Genomic DNA, 20,880 nt, shown 5'->3' with positions numbered 1-20,880 from the left:
ACTATGTATACCTCTATCATAACATGTATTAACTATCCAGAATTGGAGTAATGTGTTCTCACACTTCTCCAGTGAAGATTGAACCTTAAAAGGGTAGGGCCTCAGCTCAGTGTCTAGTATATAACAGGCCCTCATTATATGGTTGTTAAATGAGTCAAAGTAGATACTAATGTCATTCCTTTGCCTAGAGGAACAAGTGATCAGGATTATATGAAATCTGTATTTATGTCATGTACATGTATCAAAGTCTTAGGTTCCTCAAATCCAAGAGAAAGAAAATCTATAATTTTTTAAAGACAGCCTTGAAATATATCACTGCCTTCTTGACCTAAAGTTGAAATGTATATATTAATTGAAACATGTATTGATACAGTTCTATTAAGTGTTCTAATAGTTCATTAATTATATACCATTCTATCTTTCCTTATTCTGATCAGGACTTGTGCCATTCTCATTGTGATGAGTCTGTCATTCAGAAGAAGATTACGACTATTATCAACTGCTTTATTAATTCCAGTATTCCACCAGCTTTACAAATTGACATTCCAGTAGAGCAAGCCCAAAAGATTATTGAACACCGGAAGGAGTTAGGACCATATGTATTTAGAGAGGCACAGGTAAGAGATCAGGGCATGTGGCTAAGCATATTTTAAAATAGATTGACAATCCTTTTAAAGATAGATAACCTTTTGGGCCAGGCGTGGTGGCTCATGCCTGTAATCCCAGCACTTTGGGAGGCTGAGGCAGGCAAATTGAGCTCAGGAGTTGCCAGCCTGGGCAACATAGCAAAACCCCGTCTCTTAAAAAAAAAAAAAAAAAAGTAAATAAAAATTAAAAAGATAAATATCCTTTTAAAGCTTGTACATTATTCATATTTGACAAGGTTCCAGTCCTCCCAATACTGGGACTTATTCTATTTAATTTAAATAATCTTTGCATATGTGACTGAAATATAAAAAGCTAGTAACTTAAATGCAATTTTTTTCATGATCATTTACAGTAAATAAAATTAAATATTACCTTTTGGCTTTCCACGGTTACCATTTTTGTTTTTAACTTGTTAAATTCCAGCTAATTCCTCCTTTCTTTTCCAACATTCATATTTCCTTTTAAAATATCTGCTACCACAAAAATGTGTAAAATAGGTGTGTCCCAAGATTTGTGTATTTTTAAAGATTAGAATATTCACAAAGCTCGTAAAATAAGTGAGAGGAGATTTAAGTACTCTACCAACATAAAGTATACAAACTCATGAAAGGAAAATTGTGCCTGTTAACCTGCTCAAGTTACTTCTTTTTAAGATAAATAATAGAAAACAGTGACTTGGTGAACATAATTTATTTGCATTTTAAAAAGCCTTTTAGTGATGCTGTTCCTAAAAAATGATTAAGAAAAATAAATTATAATAGGGGTAATAGGGAAGGCCATGTCATGAATGAAGTGATATGAAACAGAGATTTAGGGTATTATTGCCCTTGAGCATGGTAAAAGGCGATTATTCTTACATTCATTTGTGAGCCAGCTGTGTTCTAAGTCATCCAAGGAACCAAAAGTGGACTCACAATCCAAATTATGCATTAAAATAGGCAGAAATATAGAGGAATGATTGAGGACGTGCTATAGAGAAATGTTGAAAACATGGTGTCAGAATGGTAACATCTGTTAATGAAAAGATCTTAGAGATAGCTTAGCCTAGCCTGGGTTTCCTAGTAACTAGGCCAGAACTTATCCATTGACATCAAAGGCCTTGAGTCTGACGGTAAATGTCTGGAGCTGCCAATACCGGTCAGTTCTGATATACTCTTCAAGGATTGTAACCAAATAATTTTATTGGAGTCCTCTAGCCTATGACTTCTACCTGATTTTCTAAAAGGGAGTCCTACTAGATATATCTTAAATATGGACATTAGAGCATCTGAAAATAAATAATCTTTATTTAGGGGCCTCATCCCACTGAATCTGTTGTTATTCCTCTTTTCCCAAGGAAGTTTAGAGAATGGCATTGCCGTCTACCCCAGGATACAAGCCACAGATCTGATTGGCCATCTCCATGTCTTCCCTCTCCATTTCCTTACCTCCATATCTAATCCATTCCTAAAAGTTTCCTAGTTGTCTCCTCGTTATCTGTCATTCTGTCCACACCTCCACTCACCTACCTCATTTTAGATCTGCAACATGACTCATAATGTATTACAGAAACTCCCTGCCTCTGGGTTCTCACCAAACCATCCAACTAAGGGTAGACAGAGCAATCCTTTTTTAATGTGTATCTGATCATGTCACTTCTCTGCTTAAAATATTTCAATTCCAGTCAAGCACACTGGCTCACATCTGTAAGTAATCCCAGCACTTTGGGAAGCCAAGGCAGGAGGATTGCTTGAGGCCTGGAGTTCAAGACCAGCCTGGGCAATATAGTGAGATCCTATCTCTACAAATAATAATTTAAAAAATATTTCAGATACTTCCCACTGCCCTCAGAATGAAGTCCATACTCCTAGATATCTCTCTAGCTACATCTTTTACCACTCCCTGCCATCTCTGCCCTAGTCTAATTGAAATAATTATAGTTTCATAAGTGGCCCTTACTGCTTTCTCTTCTGAGTTTTTTGCAGTATCATCTTTTCTTCGTTGTTTTCACTCCTGTCGCAACACTTATCACACCAAATTGAAAGTGATTATTCTCATGTAGACTTTCCCATTATATTGTAACCTCTTTGAGGGCAGGGAATGGTTCTTATTTATCTTTGCAGTTCAAATGCCAGGCATAGAGGAGACATTTTTTGGACACATAAATGAATGATGTGAGAAGAAATATATCATGACAGAAAGGAGTAAGATCAAATTAGAAATGAGAGCAAAGTTGAGCAGAAGGGCTGAATAGTAAATTTAAAACTGCTGACAGTTTTAGCATTGGTATCAGTGTAGCCTCTGTCTATCCCTCACTCCCACTATCAATAACCTCAAAGTTTGCATCACCCAGTCAAATTTTTGCTGGCCCCTTTTGCTCATACTAAAGCCATTATTTATTTACTGGCAGTGAGTAAAGTAGCTCTATGTTTATTAAAACATTTTCTTATCCAGAATTTGGTTATCTTTTAAGATTACAAAGGTACAGGGTAATTTTAATTAACAATATATATTAACCTACAATCTCAATTGCAACTTTTAACAATAGAGTGGTTTTATGTCCTAATTGGGTGACTTTTACTAGAAAGCCTTCAAAATGGAAATATATATATTCAAGAACTGGGAGTGACTCAGGTTTTAGAAAGATAACTGAGAAGTACGACTAATAGAGGAGGAGGAGTATTTAAGCTTCAGTTCATAATAAAAACTGCCATGATCCCTTAACATTGGAACAGGAGATTACTTAATTAAGTGTATGGCAGGTAAATGTAAATGAAAGTGTCTTAAAAACCTGCGTTTCATCAAATAAAGTATCTCTAGATTTTACATTTACACTCCCAAGAGGCTACAGAATTCAATAACAAAACTGTATTTTAAAAGGAGCGAATAATTTTAGTATTACTAATAACATTCATGTATGGAAAAGAGGAGTAATGAAATATGCCATTTCAGGTCTCTTGATCACTGCAGCATTTACTTTTTGAAGATTCCTCTTTTCCCCTATGAGTTGGCTTGGAGCCTAATGGGATGGTTCATTTTTTTCCAGGGCATTAGGTAAAGGCCATTCCTAGCAATAAGATGTTGAACTTGATCTTATGTGGCAAGTCCTACCTTCTTGAAGTAATGTATACCTCTGGAACTAATGGAAAAACTTGGCATGAGAATTAGAGCAACTATTCTTATCTCTATAAATATCACAATTAATCACTTAAAGTGTCCTTATAGAAAGCATTTGTCCAGGATACCGTTCTGCTTTTTAAATGTTACTTTTCTTGCTCTCACATAAAAGTAAGAGATTATATCATTTAAAAGTTACTCAAGATTTATTCTTAGATCTTCAGCTTTGTTTAAGAGCTTTTCCAGAGGCAAAATGGTATTTCCTTTCTCTAAAAGAAAGAAAAGAGGGAAGGGGTAGTTTCCTTGATGAACTGGATATTTGGAATACTTGCATAAAACAGCAGAGTGTATGGCAGATCAACTAGTATATGTTTTAAAAGAAAACATAAATTTCTTATTTTAAAAGACCTAATGGATTCTTTGTTAATACAATCAATTGGTTAGGGAAACATAAAGAATAAAGTGACTTTTAAGTGTATTTAGTGTATGTTTTTTTTTTTAAAGAAAGACTTCTCATTGGTAATAAAAACCATTGATGATAAGCATGTGCTGAGCAAAACTATACCAAGATGTCTGGAGACAATAAGTTGGAGCAAACATGGTATATATTAAAGATAGAACAGTTCATCTGTTATTATGGTGAATAGCTTAAATTGGTACATTTGTATAAAATTGTAATCTGAGACTTTTTTTATACAGATGACAATTTTTGGGGTCCTGTTTAAATTCTGGCCTCAGTTCTGTGAGTTTAGGAAGAATTTAACAGATGAAAATATTATGAGTGTTTTAGAAAGAAGACAAGAATATAATAAGCAGAAAAAAAAATTGGCAGTCCTAGAAGACGAAAAATCTGGAAAGGTGAGACAAGACTCATTTTGGGTTTTATCAGATTTTTAAAAGGTATGTGTGTAAATTATAGAATAATTTTGTCTGGGGATATATAGAGAGAAGTTATGGAATACAGATATTAGTGGATTTTAAACCTTCAGTCAGAAGCTTCAGACTTTTGGAATTCCTCTAAATTCATTTCAAATGTCATCTCTTCTAAGTGAAGGCTTCCTTGACTTTCTGTGGCAACACAAGCAACTTGCATCCGCTGCAATAACGTTCCTCCCGCTTGTAGAACATGCTTTATATAGTCCTGTGATTAAGTTTTTACGTCTGTCACCTTCATTGGACTAAGATCCTCAGTGATAGTATCTGCCTTATTCATCCATGTTTTATAAGCCCTTACACTAGTGTCCAGCACATGCTTAATTATTAATAATTGTTTATTGAACAAATCAGGAAATGAATGAACAAATATTATGTACTGGCAGGGGCAACATTTTCAGTGTTAAAATTACAGAATAGGCTGGGCACGGTGCCTCACGCTTGTAATCCCAGCACTTTGGGAGGCCAAGGCGGGCAGATTACCTGAGCTCAGAAGTTCTCAACCAGCCTGGGCAACACAGTGAAACCCCATCTCTACTAAAATACAAAAAAAAAAAAAAAAAAATTAGCTGGGCGTGGCAGCGTGCGCCTGCAGCCCCAGCTACTTGGAAGGCTGAGGCAGGAGAATTGCTTGTACTCGGGAGGCAGAGGTTGCAGTGAGCCAAGATTATGCCCCTGCACTCCAGCCTGGGTGACAGAGGGAGATTCTGTCTAAAAAAAAAAAAAAAAATTACAGAATGATACATTGTGAAATGTGTAAATGAGTCACAAATTGGCCAGCTTCCCTCTTTGTCTACTATCTATTCATTCATTCATTCATTCATTCATTGTTCTCTTTCTCTTTTTATATTTATCCGTTTTAATTAAGAAGGGGTAATTGCTCCCAAATAACATGTTTCATCTTATTTATAAGCTTATGTCTATTTTATTTTTAAAAATAAATGTAAAAGACACCAAAAGACACAAAAGTAATATAATGAACACTCACATTTATTTGTGTAGGCCAAAATAAACACTTTTAACATTTTGCCTTATTTTTCTTTTTCCCATTAGAAATAAAACATTGCAAATAGAGTAAGATCTAGTAACCTCAGCCCTGAGTTCTATAACCCTCCCTATACCTAGGAGCAATCATTAAGTTTGGGATATATTTGTCCAGCTCTTTTTAAAAACAGTGTTTCATGCATATGGATGATTTCATAAACAATACAGAATACTATTTTTTATGTATTTTAACTTACATAAATGGTATCATATTGTATTAGTCTGCTCAGTCTGCCATAAAAAGTATGTTCATTCTTTTTATTTTATTTTATTTCTTGCAATGGAGTCTCACTGTGTCACCCAGGCTGGAGTGCAGTGGTGCAATCTCAGCTCATTGCAACCTCTGCTTCCCAGGTTCAAGTGATTCTTATGCCTCGGCCTCCTTAGTAGCTGGAACTACAGGCACATGCCACCCAGCCAGGCTAAATTTTGTATTTTTAGTAGACAGGGTTTCACCATGTTGGCCAGGCTGGTTGCCAACTCTTTTTTTTTTTTTATTATACTTTAAGTTCTAGGGTACATGTGCATAACATGCAGGTTTTTACATATGTATACTTGTGCCATGTTGGTGTGCTGCACCCATCAACTCGTCAGCACCCATCAATTCATCATTTATATCAGGTATAACTCCCAGTGCAATCCCTCCCCCCTCCCCCGTCCCCATGATAGGCCCCGGTGTGTGATGTTCCCCTTCCCGAGTCCAAGTGTTCTCATTGTTCAGTTCCCACCTATGAGTGAGAACATGTGGTGTTTGGTTTTCTGTTCTTGTGATAGTTTGCTAAGAATGATGGTTTCCAGCTGCATCCATGTCCCTACAAAGGACGCAAACTCATCAAATTTGTGCCACACTGGCAAAATATCTTGTCCTTTACAGAATATAATATAACCCCAGCCAGCTACACAGGAAATTGAGAAATAAAATACAGGATTTCCATTATTAAAACAAGAGTGAACTGTGTTGTTGATAACATCACCAGGTTAATTAAGGGTTATTAGTAATAAGAAAAAATAGGTACTTTAAAAATTCTGTCACCACTGCAAACAGATTTATCAGATGCTGGTTCAACAATATAGAATAATCTTAATATTACAAGTTTCTAATCTAATGCCAATATATTATTATTTTATTAATACCATCTATGCATAGTGACTACATTTTAATGTCTTTCCTTTGGGGTTTTTTTTTTTTTTTTTTTGAGAAGGAGTCTCACTCTGTCACCCAGAGCCGTGGCATAATCTCGGCTCACTGCAACTTCCACCTCCCGTGATCAAGCGATTCTCCTGCCTCAGCCTCCTGAGTAGCTGGGATTACAGGTGCATGCCACCATGCCCGGCTAATTTTTGTATTTTTTGTAGAGGCGGGGTTTCACCATGTTAGCTAGGCTGGTCTCAAACTCTTGACCTCAAGTAATCTGCCCACCTTGGCCTCCCAAAGTGCTGGAATTACAGGCGTGAACCACTGCACCAGGCCTTTGGGACTTTTTTTTTTTAATGCATAGGGTTTTATTTTTGTTTTACATAATTATATCCATTTTTTTTTTTTTTTTTTTAGACAGAGTCTTGCTCTGTCATCCAAGCTGGAGTGCAGTGGCATGATCTCAGCTCACTGCAACCTCTGCCTCTCAGGTTCAAGCAATTCTCATGCCTCAGACTCCCAAGTAGCTGAGATTACACGCACCCAGTGCCACACCTGGCTAATTTTCGTATTTTTAGTAGAGATGGGGTTTCGCCATGTTGGCCAGGCTGGTCTCGAACTCCTGACCTCAAGTGACTCACCCACCTCAGCCTTGCAAAGTATTGGGATTACAGACATGAGCAACTGCACCCGGCCTTATATCCATTCGTTATACACAGTTTTAATCTTTTTTTTCTCATTACTGTTGTATCATAACCATTTTCTACATTAAACATTCTTTGTGAACATAGCATTTTATGACTAGATAATGTTCCATGGAAGGGTTATGGCCATGGGTTATTTAACCAAATGTTTAAATCTAAACATTTCTATCTCACTGTTGCTTATGCTGTTGTAATATTGATCTTGTTGGGTAAAATCACTCCTCCCCAACCCCAGCCCACCACCAAAGTTTTGGGTTACTTCATGAAACTATACATTTCAATGTGTAATTACTGCTGAAAGGGTATAACCATTTTAAGGCATTCAATACATTTACAAATTACTCTCTCATGTGAGTAGTAACCAGATTCCATTCTGCTTAGCTTCAAAGATCAGACAAGATACAAATTATTCTATTAAAAAGTGTATGCCAATTTAAAATGATCTGCAATCTAAATTGGCAGAAAATACCCATTTTGCTACACTTTTGTTAATATGCATTTTTTTATTATACTTTAATTTCTGGGATACATGTACATAATGTGCCGGTTTGTTACATAGGTATATATGTGCCATGGTAGTTCGCTGCACCCATCAACCCATCATCTGGGTTTTTGGTGTTTTTTGTTTTTGTTTTTGTTTTTTTTGAGATGGAGTCTCACTCTGTCGGCTGGGCTGGAGTGCAGTGGTGTGATCTCGGCTCACTGCAACTTCTGCCTCCCAGGTTCAAGCGATTCTTCTGCCTCAGCCTCCCAAGTAGCTGGGATTACAGGCGCCCGCCAGTATGCCCAGCTAATTTTTTCAATTTTTAATAGAAACAGAGTTTCACCATGTTGGCCAGGCTGGTCTCGAACTCCTGACCTAGTGATTCGCCTGCCTCGGTCTCCCAAAGTGCTGGGATTAAGGCATGAGCCACCATGCCTGGCCATGTCATCTAGGTTTTAAGCCCCAAATGCATTAGGTATTTGTCCTAATGCTCTCTCTCCCCTTGCCCCCACCCCTGACAGGCCCTGGTGTGTGATGTTGCCCTCCCTGTGTCCATGTGTTCTCATTGTTCGACTCCCACTTATGAGTGAGAACATGTGGTGTTTGGTTTTTCTGTTCCTGTATTAGTTTGCTGAGAATGATGGTTCCCAGCTTCTTCCATGTCCCTACAAAGGACATGAATTCATCCTTTTTTATGGCTGCATAGTATTCCATGGTATATATGTGCCACATTTTCTTAATCCAATCTATCATTGATGGGCATTTGGGTTGGTTCCAAGTCTTTGCTATTGTGAATAGTGCTGCAATAAACATACATGTGCATGTGTCTTTATAGTAGAATGATTTATAATCCTTTGGGTATATAGCCAGTAATGGGATTGCTGGGTCAAATGGTATTTCTGGTTCTAGATCCTTGAGGAATCGCCGTACTGTCTTCCACAATGGTTGAACTAATTTACACTTCCACCAACAGTGTAAAAGTGTTCCTGTTTCTCCACATCCTCTCTAGCAGCTGTTATTTTCTGACCTTTTTTTTTTTTTTTTTTTTTTGAGATGGAGTCTTGCTAGGTCACCCAGGCTGGAGTGCAGTGGCATAATCTCTGCTCACTGCAAGCTCCACCTCCCAAGTTCACACCATTCTCCTGCCTCAGCCTCCTGAGTAGCTGGGACTACAGGCGCCTGCCACCACACCCATCTAATTTGTATTTTTAGTAGAGACAGGGTTTCACCGTATTAGCCAGGATGGTCTCGATCTCCTGACCTCGTGATCCACCCTCTTTGGCCTCCCAAAGTGCTGGGATTACAGGTGTGAGCCACCATTCCTGGCCTATTTCCTGACTTTTTAATGATTGCCATTCTAACTGGTGTGAGATGGTATCTCATTGTGGTTTTGATTTTTATTTCTCTAATGACCAGTAATGATTAACTATTTTTCATATGTTTGTTGGCCACGTAAATGTCTTATTTTGAGAAGTGTCTGTTCATATCCTTTGCCCACTTTTTGATGGGATTGTTTGTTTTTTCCCTGTAAATTTGTTTAAGTTCCTTGTAGATTCTGGATATTAGACCTCTGTCAGAAGGATAGATTGCATAAATTTTCTCCCAATCTGTAGGTTGCCTGTTGCCTCTGATGATAGTTTCTTTTGCTGTGCAGAAGCTCTTTAGTTTAATTAGATCCCACTTGTCTATTTTGGCTTTTGTTGCAGTTGCTTTTGGTATTTTAGTCATGAAGTCTTTGCCCATGCCTATGTACTGAGTGGTATTGCCTAGGTTTTCTTCTAGGGTTTTTAATGGTTTTAGGTTTTATGTTTAACTCTTTAATCCATCTTGAGTTAATTTTTGTATAAGGTTTAATAAAGGGGTCCAGTTTCAGTTTTCTGCACATGGCTAACCAGTTTTCCCAACACCATTTATTAAATAGGGAATCCTTTCCCTATTGCTTGTTTTTATCAGGTTTGTCGAAGATTAGATGTTTATAGATGTGTGGTGTTATTTCTGAGGCCTCTGTTTTGTTCCATTGGTCTATATATCTGTTTTTGTACGAGTACCATGCTGTTTTTGTTACTGTAGTCATGTAGTATAGTTTGAAGTCAGGTAGGATGATGCTTCCATCTTTGTTCTTTTTGCTTAGGATTGTCTTGGCTCTATGGGCTCTCTTTTGGTTCCATATGAACTTTAAAGTAGTTTTTTCTAGCTCTGTGAAGAAAGTCAACGGTAGCTTGATGGGAATAGCGTTGAATCTATAAATTACTTTGGACAGTATGGCCATTTTCATGATATTGATTCTTCCTATCCCATGATATTGGTTCTTCCTATTCATAAGCATGGAATGTTTTTCCATTCGTTTGTGTCCTCTCTTATTTCCTTCAGCATTGGTTTGTAGTTCTCCTTAAAGAGGTTCTTCAGATCCCTTGTAAGTTGGATTCCTAAGTATTTTATTTTCTTTGTAGCAATTGTGAATGGGAGTTCACTCATGATTTGGCTCTCTATTATTGTTGTATAGGAATGCTTGTGAGGTTTTGCACATTGATTTTGTATTCTGAGACTTTGCTGAAGTTGCTTATCAGCTTAAGGAATTTTTGGGCTGAGACGATGGGGTTTTCTAAATATACAATTGTGTCATCTGCAAACAGAGACAATTTGACTTCCTCTCTTCCTATTTGAATACCCTTGATTTCTTTCTCTTGCCTGATTGCCCTGACCAGAACTTCCAGTACTATGTTGAATAGGAATGGTGAAAGACGGCATCCTTGTCTTGTGCCGGTTTTCAAAGGGAATCCTTTCAGCTTTTGCCCATTCAGTATGATATTGGCTATGGGTTTTTCATAAATTGACCATATTATTTTGAGATATGTTCCATCAATACCTAGTTTATTGAGTGTTTTTAGCATGAAGGGTGTTGAATTTTATCAAAGGCCTTTTCTGCATCTATTGAGATAATAATGTGTTTTTTGTCATTGGTTCTGTTTATGTGATGGATTACGTTTATTGATTTGCATATATTGAACCAGCCTTGCATCCCAGGGATGAAGCCAACTTGATTGTGGTGGATAAGCTTTTTGATGTACTGCTGGATTCAGCTTGCAAATGTTTTATTGAGGATTTTTGCATTGATGTTCATCAGGGATATTGGCCTAAAATTTTCTTTTTTGTTGTGTATCTGCCAGGTTTTGGTATCAGGATGATGCTGGCCTCATAAAATGAGTTAGGGAGGGTCCCTCTTTTTCTACTCCTTGGAATAGTTTCAGAAGGAATGGTACCAGCGCCTCTTTGTACCTCTGGTAGAATTTGGCTGTGAATCCATCTGGTCCTAGGCTTTTTTAGTTGGTAGGTGCCTAATTACGCCTCAATTTCAGAACTTGTTATTGATCTATTCAGGGATTCAACTTCTTCCTGGTTTAGTCTTGGGAGGGTGTATGTGTCCATGAATATATCCATTTCTTCTAGATTTTCTAGTTTATTTGCATAGAGGTATTTATAGTATTCTCTGATGGTAGTTTGTTTTTCTGTGGGATCTGTGGTGATATCCCCTTTATCATTTTTTTATTGTGTCTATTTGATTCTTCTGTCTTTTCTTCTTTATTAGTCTGGGTAGTGGTCTATTTTGTTAATCTTTTCAAATAACCAACTCCTGGATTCAGTGATTTTTTTAAGGGTTTTTGGTGTCTGTATCTCCTTCAGTTTTGCTCTGATCTTTGTTATTTCTTATTTTCTGCTAGCTTTTGGATTTGTTTGTTCTTTCTTCTCTAGTTCTTTTAATTGTGATGTTAGGGTGTTGATTTTAGATCTTTCCCATTTTCTGATGTGGGAATTTAGTGCTATAAATTTCCCTCTTAACACTGTTTTAGCTGTGTCCCCGAGATTCTGGTACATTGTGTCTTTGTTCTAATTGGTTTCAAAGAACTTATTTATTTCTGCCTTAATTTTGTTATTTACCCAATAGTCATTCAGGAGCTGGTTGTTCAGTTTCCATGTAGTTGTGTAGTTTTAAGTGAGTTTCTTAATCCTGAGTTCTAATTTGATTGCACTGTGGTCTGAGAGACTGTTTGTTATGATTTCTGTTATTTTACATTTGCTGAGGAGTATTTTACTTCCAATCATGTTGTTGATTTTAGAATAAGTGTTACATGATGCTGAGAAGAATGTATATTCTGTTAATTTGGGGTGGAGAGTTCTGTAGATGTCTATTAGGTCCACTTGGTCCAGAGCTGAGTTCAATCCTGAATATCCTTGTTAATTTTCTGTCTCATTGATCTGTCTAATATTGACAGGTGAGTATTAAAGTCTCCCATTATTATTGTGTGGGAGTCTAAGTCTCTTTGTAGGTCTCTAAGAACTTGCTTTATGAATCTCCTGTATTGGGTGCACATATATTTAGGATATTTAGGATAGTTAGCTCTTCTTGTTGCACTGATCCCTTTACCATTATGTAATGCCCTTCTTTGTCTTTTTTGATCTTTGTTGGTTTAAAGTCTGTTTTATCAGAGACTAGGATTTCTACTCCTGCTTTTTTTTACTTTCCATTTTCTTGGTAAATATACCTCCATTCCTTTATTTTGAGCCTATGCACATGAGATGGGTCACCTGGATACAGCGCACTGATGGGTCTTGACTCTTTATCCAATTTGCCAGTTTGTGTCTTTTAATTGGGGCATTTAGCCTATTTACATAAGGTTAATATTGTTATGTGTGAATTTGATCCTGTCATCATGATGCTAGCTGATTATTTTTCACATTACTTGATGCAGTTTCTTCATAGTGTCATTGGTCTTTGTATTTTGGTATGTTTTTGCAGTGACTGTTACCAGTTTTTCCTTTCTATATTTAGTGCTTCCTTCAGGAGCTCTTGTAAGGCAAGCCTGGTGGTCACACAATCCCTCAGCATTTGTTTGTCTGTAAAGGATTATTTCGCCTTCACTTATGAAGCTTAGTTTGGCTGGATATGAAATTCTGAGTTGAAAATTCTTTTCTTTAAGGATGTTGAATATTGGCCCCCACTCTCTCCTGGCTTACCCTACAGGGTTTCTTCCAGGAGATCCACTGTTAGTCTGATGGGCTTCCCTGTTTAGGTAATCTGACCTTTGTCTCTGGCTGCCCCTAACACTTTTTCCTTCATTTCAACCTTGGAGAATCTGATGATTATGTATCTTGGGGTTGCTCTTCTCGAGGAGTATCTTAGTGGCTTTTTCTGTATTTCCTGAATTTGAATGTTGGCCTGTCTTGCTAGGTTGGGGATATTCTCCTGGATAATATCCTGAAATGTTTTTTCCAACTTGGTTCCATTCTCCCCGTCACTTTCAGGTACACCAATCAAATGTAGATTTGGTCTTTTCACATAGTCCCATATTTCTTGGAGGCTTTGTTTGTTCCTTTTCATTCTTTTTCTCTAATCTTGTCTTCACGAGTTTTCATTCAGTTGATCTTCAATCCATTCTTCTGCTTGATCAGTCTGGCTATTGATATTTGTGTATGCTTCACGAAGTTCTTGCACTGTGTTTTTCAGCTCCGTTAGGTCCCAGGTTGACTTCACACTGCTGTGCTGGCAGCGAGAATTTCAAGCCAGAGGATCTTGGCTTGCTAGGGTCCTTGGGGATGGGACCCACTGAGTGAGACCACTTGGCTCCCTGGCTTCAGCCCCCTTTCCAGGGGAGTGAATGACTGTCTCACTAGGGTTCCAAGCTCCACTGGGATACAAAAAAAACAACAACAAAAAAAACTGGAGCTAGCTCGGTGTCTGCCAAAATGGCTGCCTACTTTTGTGCTTGAAACCCAGGGCCCTGGTGGCATAGGCATCCAAGGGAATCTCCTGGCCTGCGGGTTGCAAAGACCATGGGAAAAGCATAGTTTCTGGGCTGGAGTACATCGTTCCTTACAGCACAGTCCCTCATGGCTTCCCTTGGCTAGGGGAGGGAGTTCCCCAACCCCTTGCACTTCCCGGGTGAGGCAACACCCCACCCTGCTTCTGCTCACACTCCATGGGCTGTACCATCTAACCAGTCCCAATGAGATGAACCAGTACCTCAGGAGGAAATGCAAAAATCACCCTCCTTCTGTGTTGGTCTCGCTGGGAGCTGCAGACCTGAGCTCTTCCTATTCAGTCATCTTGCCAGATGAGGTACCTAGAATAGTCAAATTCATAGAAACAGAAAGTAGAATAGAGGTGCCAGGGTCTAGGGATAGAAGGCAATGAGGAATTATTATTTAATGGGTACAGAGCTTCTGTTTCGGATAATGAAGTTCTAGAAATGAAAAGTAGTTGGTATGGACTACATGTTTGTGTTCCTCAAAATTCATACATTGAAACTCTCATATTATTTTTAAAGACTAATTTGAAAGGCATGAAATGTTTTTCTTATTTTCATAGCTTTGATTAGTAGGGATATTGAAAAAATTGTCCATGTTTGTTAAGCAGTAGCATTTCCTCTTTGGGGAAGTTTCTGTGGTATCTCTTCTTTACTCATCTGTTGGCTTATTTGTTTTGCTTAAAGATTTGTATTAATTGAAATGCAATTATACATGGTTCTTTTTTGTTATAATTACTTCAGATGTGTTTTTCTCTTAAGTTTGGGTAAGTTATTGTTTTCTTTTTTTAAAGAAATTTAATTTTTTATTTGTATAGATTTAGGAGTACAAGTGCAGTTGTGTTACATGGGTATGTTGTGTGTGGTAAAGTCTAGGCTTTGAAGTATACTCATCAACCAAATAGTGTATGTTGTACCCAACAGGTTGTATTTCATCCTTCATTTCCCTCCCATCCTCCCAACTTTTGGAGTCACCAGTGTCTGTTACTCTACTCTGTACGTCTGTGTGTACCCATCATTTAGCTCCCACTTACAAGGGAGAATATGTGGTTTTTGACTTTCTGTTTCTGAGTAAGAAAACGACCTAAATTTCTAATAAGTGTTGCTAATTAAATTATCCATGGTACATCCTTTTCCTAGAATATTATCTGTTGAAAGTGATTATAACATTTATTCATTTTATCATTCAGCAAACCTTTTAGTGCATAAGATCATTCATCCACTTAAAATGGTGATGTAATTTATTAATTTCATCATTCAGCAAATTATTTGAGTGCATACTATGTGGCAGACACTGTTCTACAGCAGGTAAACAATGATAAATAATACAAAGGCCCAGCGTACATTCCAGTTCTATATTTTCACATTTTCACAACATATTCTACATGAAAAGGCAGATTTAAAAAGAGCAAATATAGTTAGATTCTATTTGTATAAAATTTATATAATAAAATATAAAGATTAAAATTGTGAATCCACGCATTTTCCCTAGTGAGAAATATGGATGGATGTTCATGAAAATGTTTATAGTGGTTTTTCTTAGATTCCAGAATTTGGGAATGATTTTGACATTCAACTTAATCATTTCTCTCATTTATTTTAAAGCATTTTTATATTAGTATGAAATAAAATTAAAGATCAAAGCAGGAGACTCTGTCACATTAGTGATACTGACTTGATGAAAACTCAAGTGCAGCACTCACTATGAAATATTGTGTTGTATGATGTTACAACTCCTTAACCATAAGTTTATATTAACATAGCATTATCTTTTTTGGGGAATAATTTAATTTAATATAATTACAGGATGGAATCAAACAATATGCAAATACTTCAGTGCCTGCTATCCAAACTGCTTTACTCAGTGATTCCTTCCTAGACCTCCAACCATATGGCCGACAGGTAAGCATGCAAGATTGTGCAGAGCTCATTTCCCCTCTAGAGCACTGGATAGTGGAAAGCAGTAACTCAGTCATTGTACAGTACTAGAAATGTGTTTGTTTGAAAATAAGCCTATAATTATAATAGTAGGAGAGATTGAAGGGAGTTTCTTTGAGCCTTCAGAGAGCGTTAAAATTTCAGCCAATCCCAGATAGTTTAATAAAGAAAAATAACTTCTTGAGATACATGAGGAAGACTTAAATTGCAGAAGTTGAAATGATCATCTTGTTGGAAAAGAAAGTAAGACAGATACAGTATAATAGAACAAGATGGAATATATATAGGATGTTGTATTCTTAGGTTAAAAAATGACAGAAGAATGTCAAATGCTTAGTCTCAAATTTTTAGTTTTTTGAAGTAGTCATAAAATTAACCATACATGACCACCAACCAATACATTATAGTGTCTGTGTTCACATTTACATTTATAACTAGTACATTTATAACTGTTACTTCCCTGAAATTTCATATGTTTAACTTATATCTATTTTTGATGACTTGTATTGAAAGCATTTGTATCTTGGGATAATACTAACTCAAGAAACAATCTTTTTGGCATTTAGGAATGTCAAGTAAGTTAAGTTACCCAGCTAAGATAACTGACCAACTATGAAGCTATTATTGAGAGAAGAGAAATATCCAATTTTGTGGAACTGTATACTGAAAGAGATATCTAAAAGCCTATGATACCTAGTAAATAATACCATTCATTAGCAAATGACTAGCATTAAATTTTAGAAACACAGTGTGAAAGGGGGAAATGTCCAGTTAGAGATACTAGGCTTCTTCTTTTTCTTTTCTTTTTTTTTTTTTTTTTGAGGCAGAGTCTTGCTCTATCACCCAGGCTGGAGTGCAGTGGTACGGTAACTCTTTGCAGGTTAAAGGGTGTAAGGGCTCTTTGCAACCTCAACTTCCTAGGCTCAAGGAATCCTTACTTCGGTCTCCCAAGTAGCCGGGACTACAGGCGCATAACTTAACTACGCCTGGCTAATTTTTTTGTATTTTTTGTAGATATAAGGTTTCACCATATTTCCCAGGCTGGTCTCAAACTCCTGGACTTGTGCAATCCTCCCACCTTAGCCTCCCAAAGTGCTAGGATTACAGTCGTGAGGTAACAGGCTTCTAATCTTTGTTTTATCACAAGTCAGTATTAACCCCGAAACCTGGATATAATCACATAATTTCCTTTGAGCCACTTACCTTATCTGTTAAAAAGAGAGAGAGAGTAAGGGATGATGATGATGATGGTGGTAATGATGATGCTATCTTGTCATATTCCGATTTTTGTAAGAAACTAAAAAATTTTTAGAAACCAAAGATATTTTATAAATATAAATGTAGCTTATTATGACTTCTGTTTAAAGTATACATGTTGAATTACTTTAGCAATTTGTAAAGTAATAATACACTGACATTTTGTAAATGTAGATACCCTATACAGTTGTTCCTCAGGATCCACTGTGGGGTGGTTCCAAGACTACCTGCAGATATCAAAATCTGAAGATGCTCAAGTCCCTGATATAAAACAACATGGTATTTGCATATAACCTATCCACATCCTCCCATATATTTTGAATCACCTCTAGATTACACATATTACCTAAGTATTATACTATAGCATAAGTAAATGCTATGTACATAGTTATACTATATGTTTTGTTTGTATTATGTTTTGTTGATTTTTAAAAATATTTTTAATCTGCAATTGGGTTGAATCTGAAGATGCAGAAGCTGTGGATGCAGAAGGGCTCACTGTATATGCATTTGTTTTAAATAGATTTTGCACATTGAAGAATTATAATGAATCCAAATGCAAAATTACTCTCCCCCTAAAACTTGATTTACATCAAATCGAATATATAGAGATCTTTCCTAAGCACTAAATTTATAATCAAATTGAATATATAAAGATGACTGAATAGCTGTCAAGATATCTGTAAAGCTTTTGTTAACATTGATTCACTGAGAAACAGAATATCACCACCCTCACGTTCCCACCCCATCTCCTCCCTTCGAACCAGGGAATTTAAATATTTTGTCAAGGCTATAGAAGAAAATACACTTACTTTATCATAAATATTTGTATGAAAATGGACTAAGGTAGGTTGATAATAATTTGTGGTACCCAGTTAATAGGTGACCTGGGCACGTTCAGTTGGTGAAAATTCATATCATTATAAACTTGTGATGTGCACTTTTCTTTATGTGTGTTATACTTTAATAAAAATTTAAATGAAGAGGCTGATAGAAGACATCTTACCTTCAGTTTATTTCCTAAGGCCAACATTTCAGAATTAACTTTGAAAATTGTATTTTTAGCCAACCTGGTGCTACTCAAAGTATATAGAAGCCTTAGAACAGGAGAGAATTCTTCTTAAGATCCAAGAAGAACTAGAAAAAAAGTTGTTTGCAGGTAATTTTTGCTTTTTGCCTACAAGGTTACTTTTTTGTCTTTTATCACAGATTAATTTTAGAAGACTTTGCCAATATTTACTTTACTGTTTTTCTTATCTCTTTTATTTTCATGCAGGCTTGCAACCTCTCACAAATTTTAAGGCTAGTGCTTCAACTATGTCTTTGAAAAAGAATATGTCTGCCCACAGCAGCCAGAGTGAGTTCCCAGTGTAGTCTATCTTCAGTTCTTTCTTTCTTTTTGTTGGAGTTCTGCCTGTCACCTGGCCATTCAGAATGTACAGGGAGGAAGCGGGGAGGACCAACCCCTCCACCCTGTTCTGTCCCCCAACTCAGGAGAATGTCTCCATGTATGTAAGTCCTGCTTCTCTCTGTCTCGATTCCTCTCCTCTGCTACGGAGGAAAGACTAACATATATACATAAAACTTCATGTCTTTTCCAGAGTGACAGCATTCATGTGAGTGTTTCCATCCTGCTGCTGATAGGCTCAAGGTACATCATAGTCTGAATGTTGGTTGGTCCCACACATGTCCTCTTAATACACTCATTCATGTACATGCACGCATGCACATACACACAGCATACCACACATATAACATGTCCCACTAATAAATCGATGGGGAGGAAAGCCTTGCCTCCCTTTTGAATGGCACAGTCTCCTAAGAAGTAAGGCCTCTGGAGAGTAATCGTGTATTGCTTTTATTTACTCCTTGTCTGTTCTCTTCTGCAAAGAACATATATGGAAGAATGGGCTGTAGTTCAGTTTTCCCAAGATTTTCTAAGCTGGGAATATTAGAAGGAGCTTAAAATTTAAAAAAACAAAAAAACAAAAAACTAAAAATTGAGGGCCCTTCTCCCATGCAGATTCTGAGGTGATTATACAGTTTTGATTGGATACTAGTGTTAGAGTTTAAGAAAGCCTTACAAAGTAGTCTAGTAGTATAATGTAGTACAATGTGTAATTGATTGACCTAATACTTGAAGAACCGAGTTAAACGTCCTGTTTCTTTTACCTTTTGCCTTGTAGATTAGCTTTTTGGTTTCTTAACATCCTTAGTTTTCTGGTTCTTGGGAGGTTTGATGAGTAGGCCTTAATGTTCTTAGGCTACTCATTGTTTTTCTCTTCTAGTTTTACCCTAGCCTCTACATTCTTTTGCCCATTTCTCCACCCCTCAGGCCAGCCTCATAGTCCCCCTAACATTTGCTGACACTCCTGCTCACTTTTTGATCCCTATGACAACTGTATTATTCTGTTCTCATGTTGCTATGAAGAAATACCTGAGATTGGGTAATTTATAAAGGAAAGAGGTTTAATTGACTCACAGTTCCATGTGGCTGGGGAAACCTCAGGAAACTTACAATCATGGCTGAAGGGGAAGCAAACATGTCCTTCTTCAAGAGGCAGCAGGAGAGAGAAGTGCCAAGCAAAAGGGGGGAAAGCCCCTTATAAAACCATCAGATCTCATGAGAAGTCACTCACTATCATGAGAACAGCATGAGGGTAATCACCCCCATGATTCAGTTACCTCCCACTGGGTCCCTCCCATGACATGTGGGAATTATGGGAACTACAAGACGAGATTTGGATGGGGACACAGCCAAAGCATATCAAGAAACTCTGTGAAAGTTTTTTGTTGTTTTGCATTTATATTTGCTATAGATGTTTATATTTTCATCCATTTATTTTTACTTTGCAGGAATTCTTTAAACCAGATTTTGCTGACATGAGAAGCTCCAGTGATTTGTTTTTTTGAAGGTCTGTATCAGAACAAGCCTAACATCTAAATAAAGTTTGATTCTCGATTATCCAGATGGATAAATAAAGAAAATTTGGCTTGTCTTACTCTTGCAGTTTTAAAATTATAGCTATTCTGTACACATGACATACAAGACTATAAGAATTGTTTAACTTATTTAGAATAAAACAACTACTATCTAGGTTTGAAGAACCAAAATGTTTTGCTTATCACAGTCATTAAGGAAGTATGATGCTATGTTCCTCAAGTCATCTTTCAACAAATATTCCTTGAGCATTTACTGTATTTGGTTAGCAGATGTATTCAGCAGGTGATTAGGGGACAAATATTCCGAGTGATAAATTGTCCCAAAACATGAAGAGCCTTCCCTACCCCATCCCCAACTCTAAAGGAACTATATTATTATTGTTATTATTATTATTATTATTAGAGATGGCATCTCACTCTGTTGCCCAGGCTGGAGTACATTAACACGATCTTGGCTCACTGCAACCTCTGCCCCCTGGGTTCAAGCGATTCTCCTGCCTCAGCCTCCCGAGTAGCTGGGACTACAGGCATGTGCCAACACGCCTGGCTAATTTTTGTATTTTAGTAGAGACAGGGTTTTGCCACGTCAGCCAGGCTGGTCTCAAACTCCTGACATCAAGGGATCTGCCTGCCTAGGCCTCCCAAAGTGATGGGATTACAGGCATAAGCCACCATGCCCTGCCAGGAACTGTATATTAAAGCAGTGGTTCTCAGACTTTAGTATGCTTAAGACTTACTTGTGACATTTGCTAGCAATACACATTCCCAAGCCCCCTCCCTGAGTGTCGCATTCAGTAGTTCTTGGGCTGGACCCAGGAATCTCACTCTTCAACAGACACCTGAAGTGATTCTGATGCAATGTGCCATAAACCACTGTTCGAAATAAACTGTTACGGT

The 20,880-nt window shown here is 37.2% G+C and overlaps 1 protein-coding gene across 3 annotated transcripts in view; it reads left to right on the top strand.

Annotated features, from left to right (window-relative positions):
• Positions 1-20,154, top strand: part of LOC113224942 (regulator of G-protein signaling 22) — a 154,195-nt gene extending 134,041 nt beyond the window's left edge. The window contains exons 22-28 of one of the 3 annotated variants that reach the window (XM_031935955.1): positions 438-617; positions 4,444-4,602; positions 15,652-15,747; positions 18,106-18,199; positions 18,317-18,397; positions 18,642-18,691; positions 19,897-20,154. In XM_031935955.1, the coding sequence (XP_031791815.1) occupies positions 438-617; positions 4,444-4,602; positions 15,652-15,747; positions 18,106-18,199; positions 18,317-18,397; positions 18,642-18,646 (615 nt within the window). In that variant the 3' untranslated portion in view covers positions 18,647-18,691; positions 19,897-20,154. The remainder of the gene's footprint in view (positions 1-437; positions 618-4,443; positions 4,603-15,651; positions 15,748-18,105; positions 18,200-18,316; positions 18,398-18,641; positions 18,692-19,896) is intronic. The other 2 variants (XM_031935954.1, XM_031935956.1) reach the window with 2 other exon arrangements.
• Positions 20,155-20,880: the final 726 nt, after the last annotated feature.

Source organism: Piliocolobus tephrosceles, chromosome 7 (assembly GCF_002776525.5).
Source record: "Piliocolobus tephrosceles isolate RC106 chromosome 7, ASM277652v3, whole genome shotgun sequence".
In the NCBI taxonomy this organism is placed as follows: domain Eukaryota; kingdom Metazoa; phylum Chordata; class Mammalia; order Primates; family Cercopithecidae; genus Piliocolobus; species Piliocolobus tephrosceles.
The sequence above is the reverse complement of the archived record's forward strand: the minus strand, read 5'-3'. Positions and strand labels throughout refer to the sequence as shown.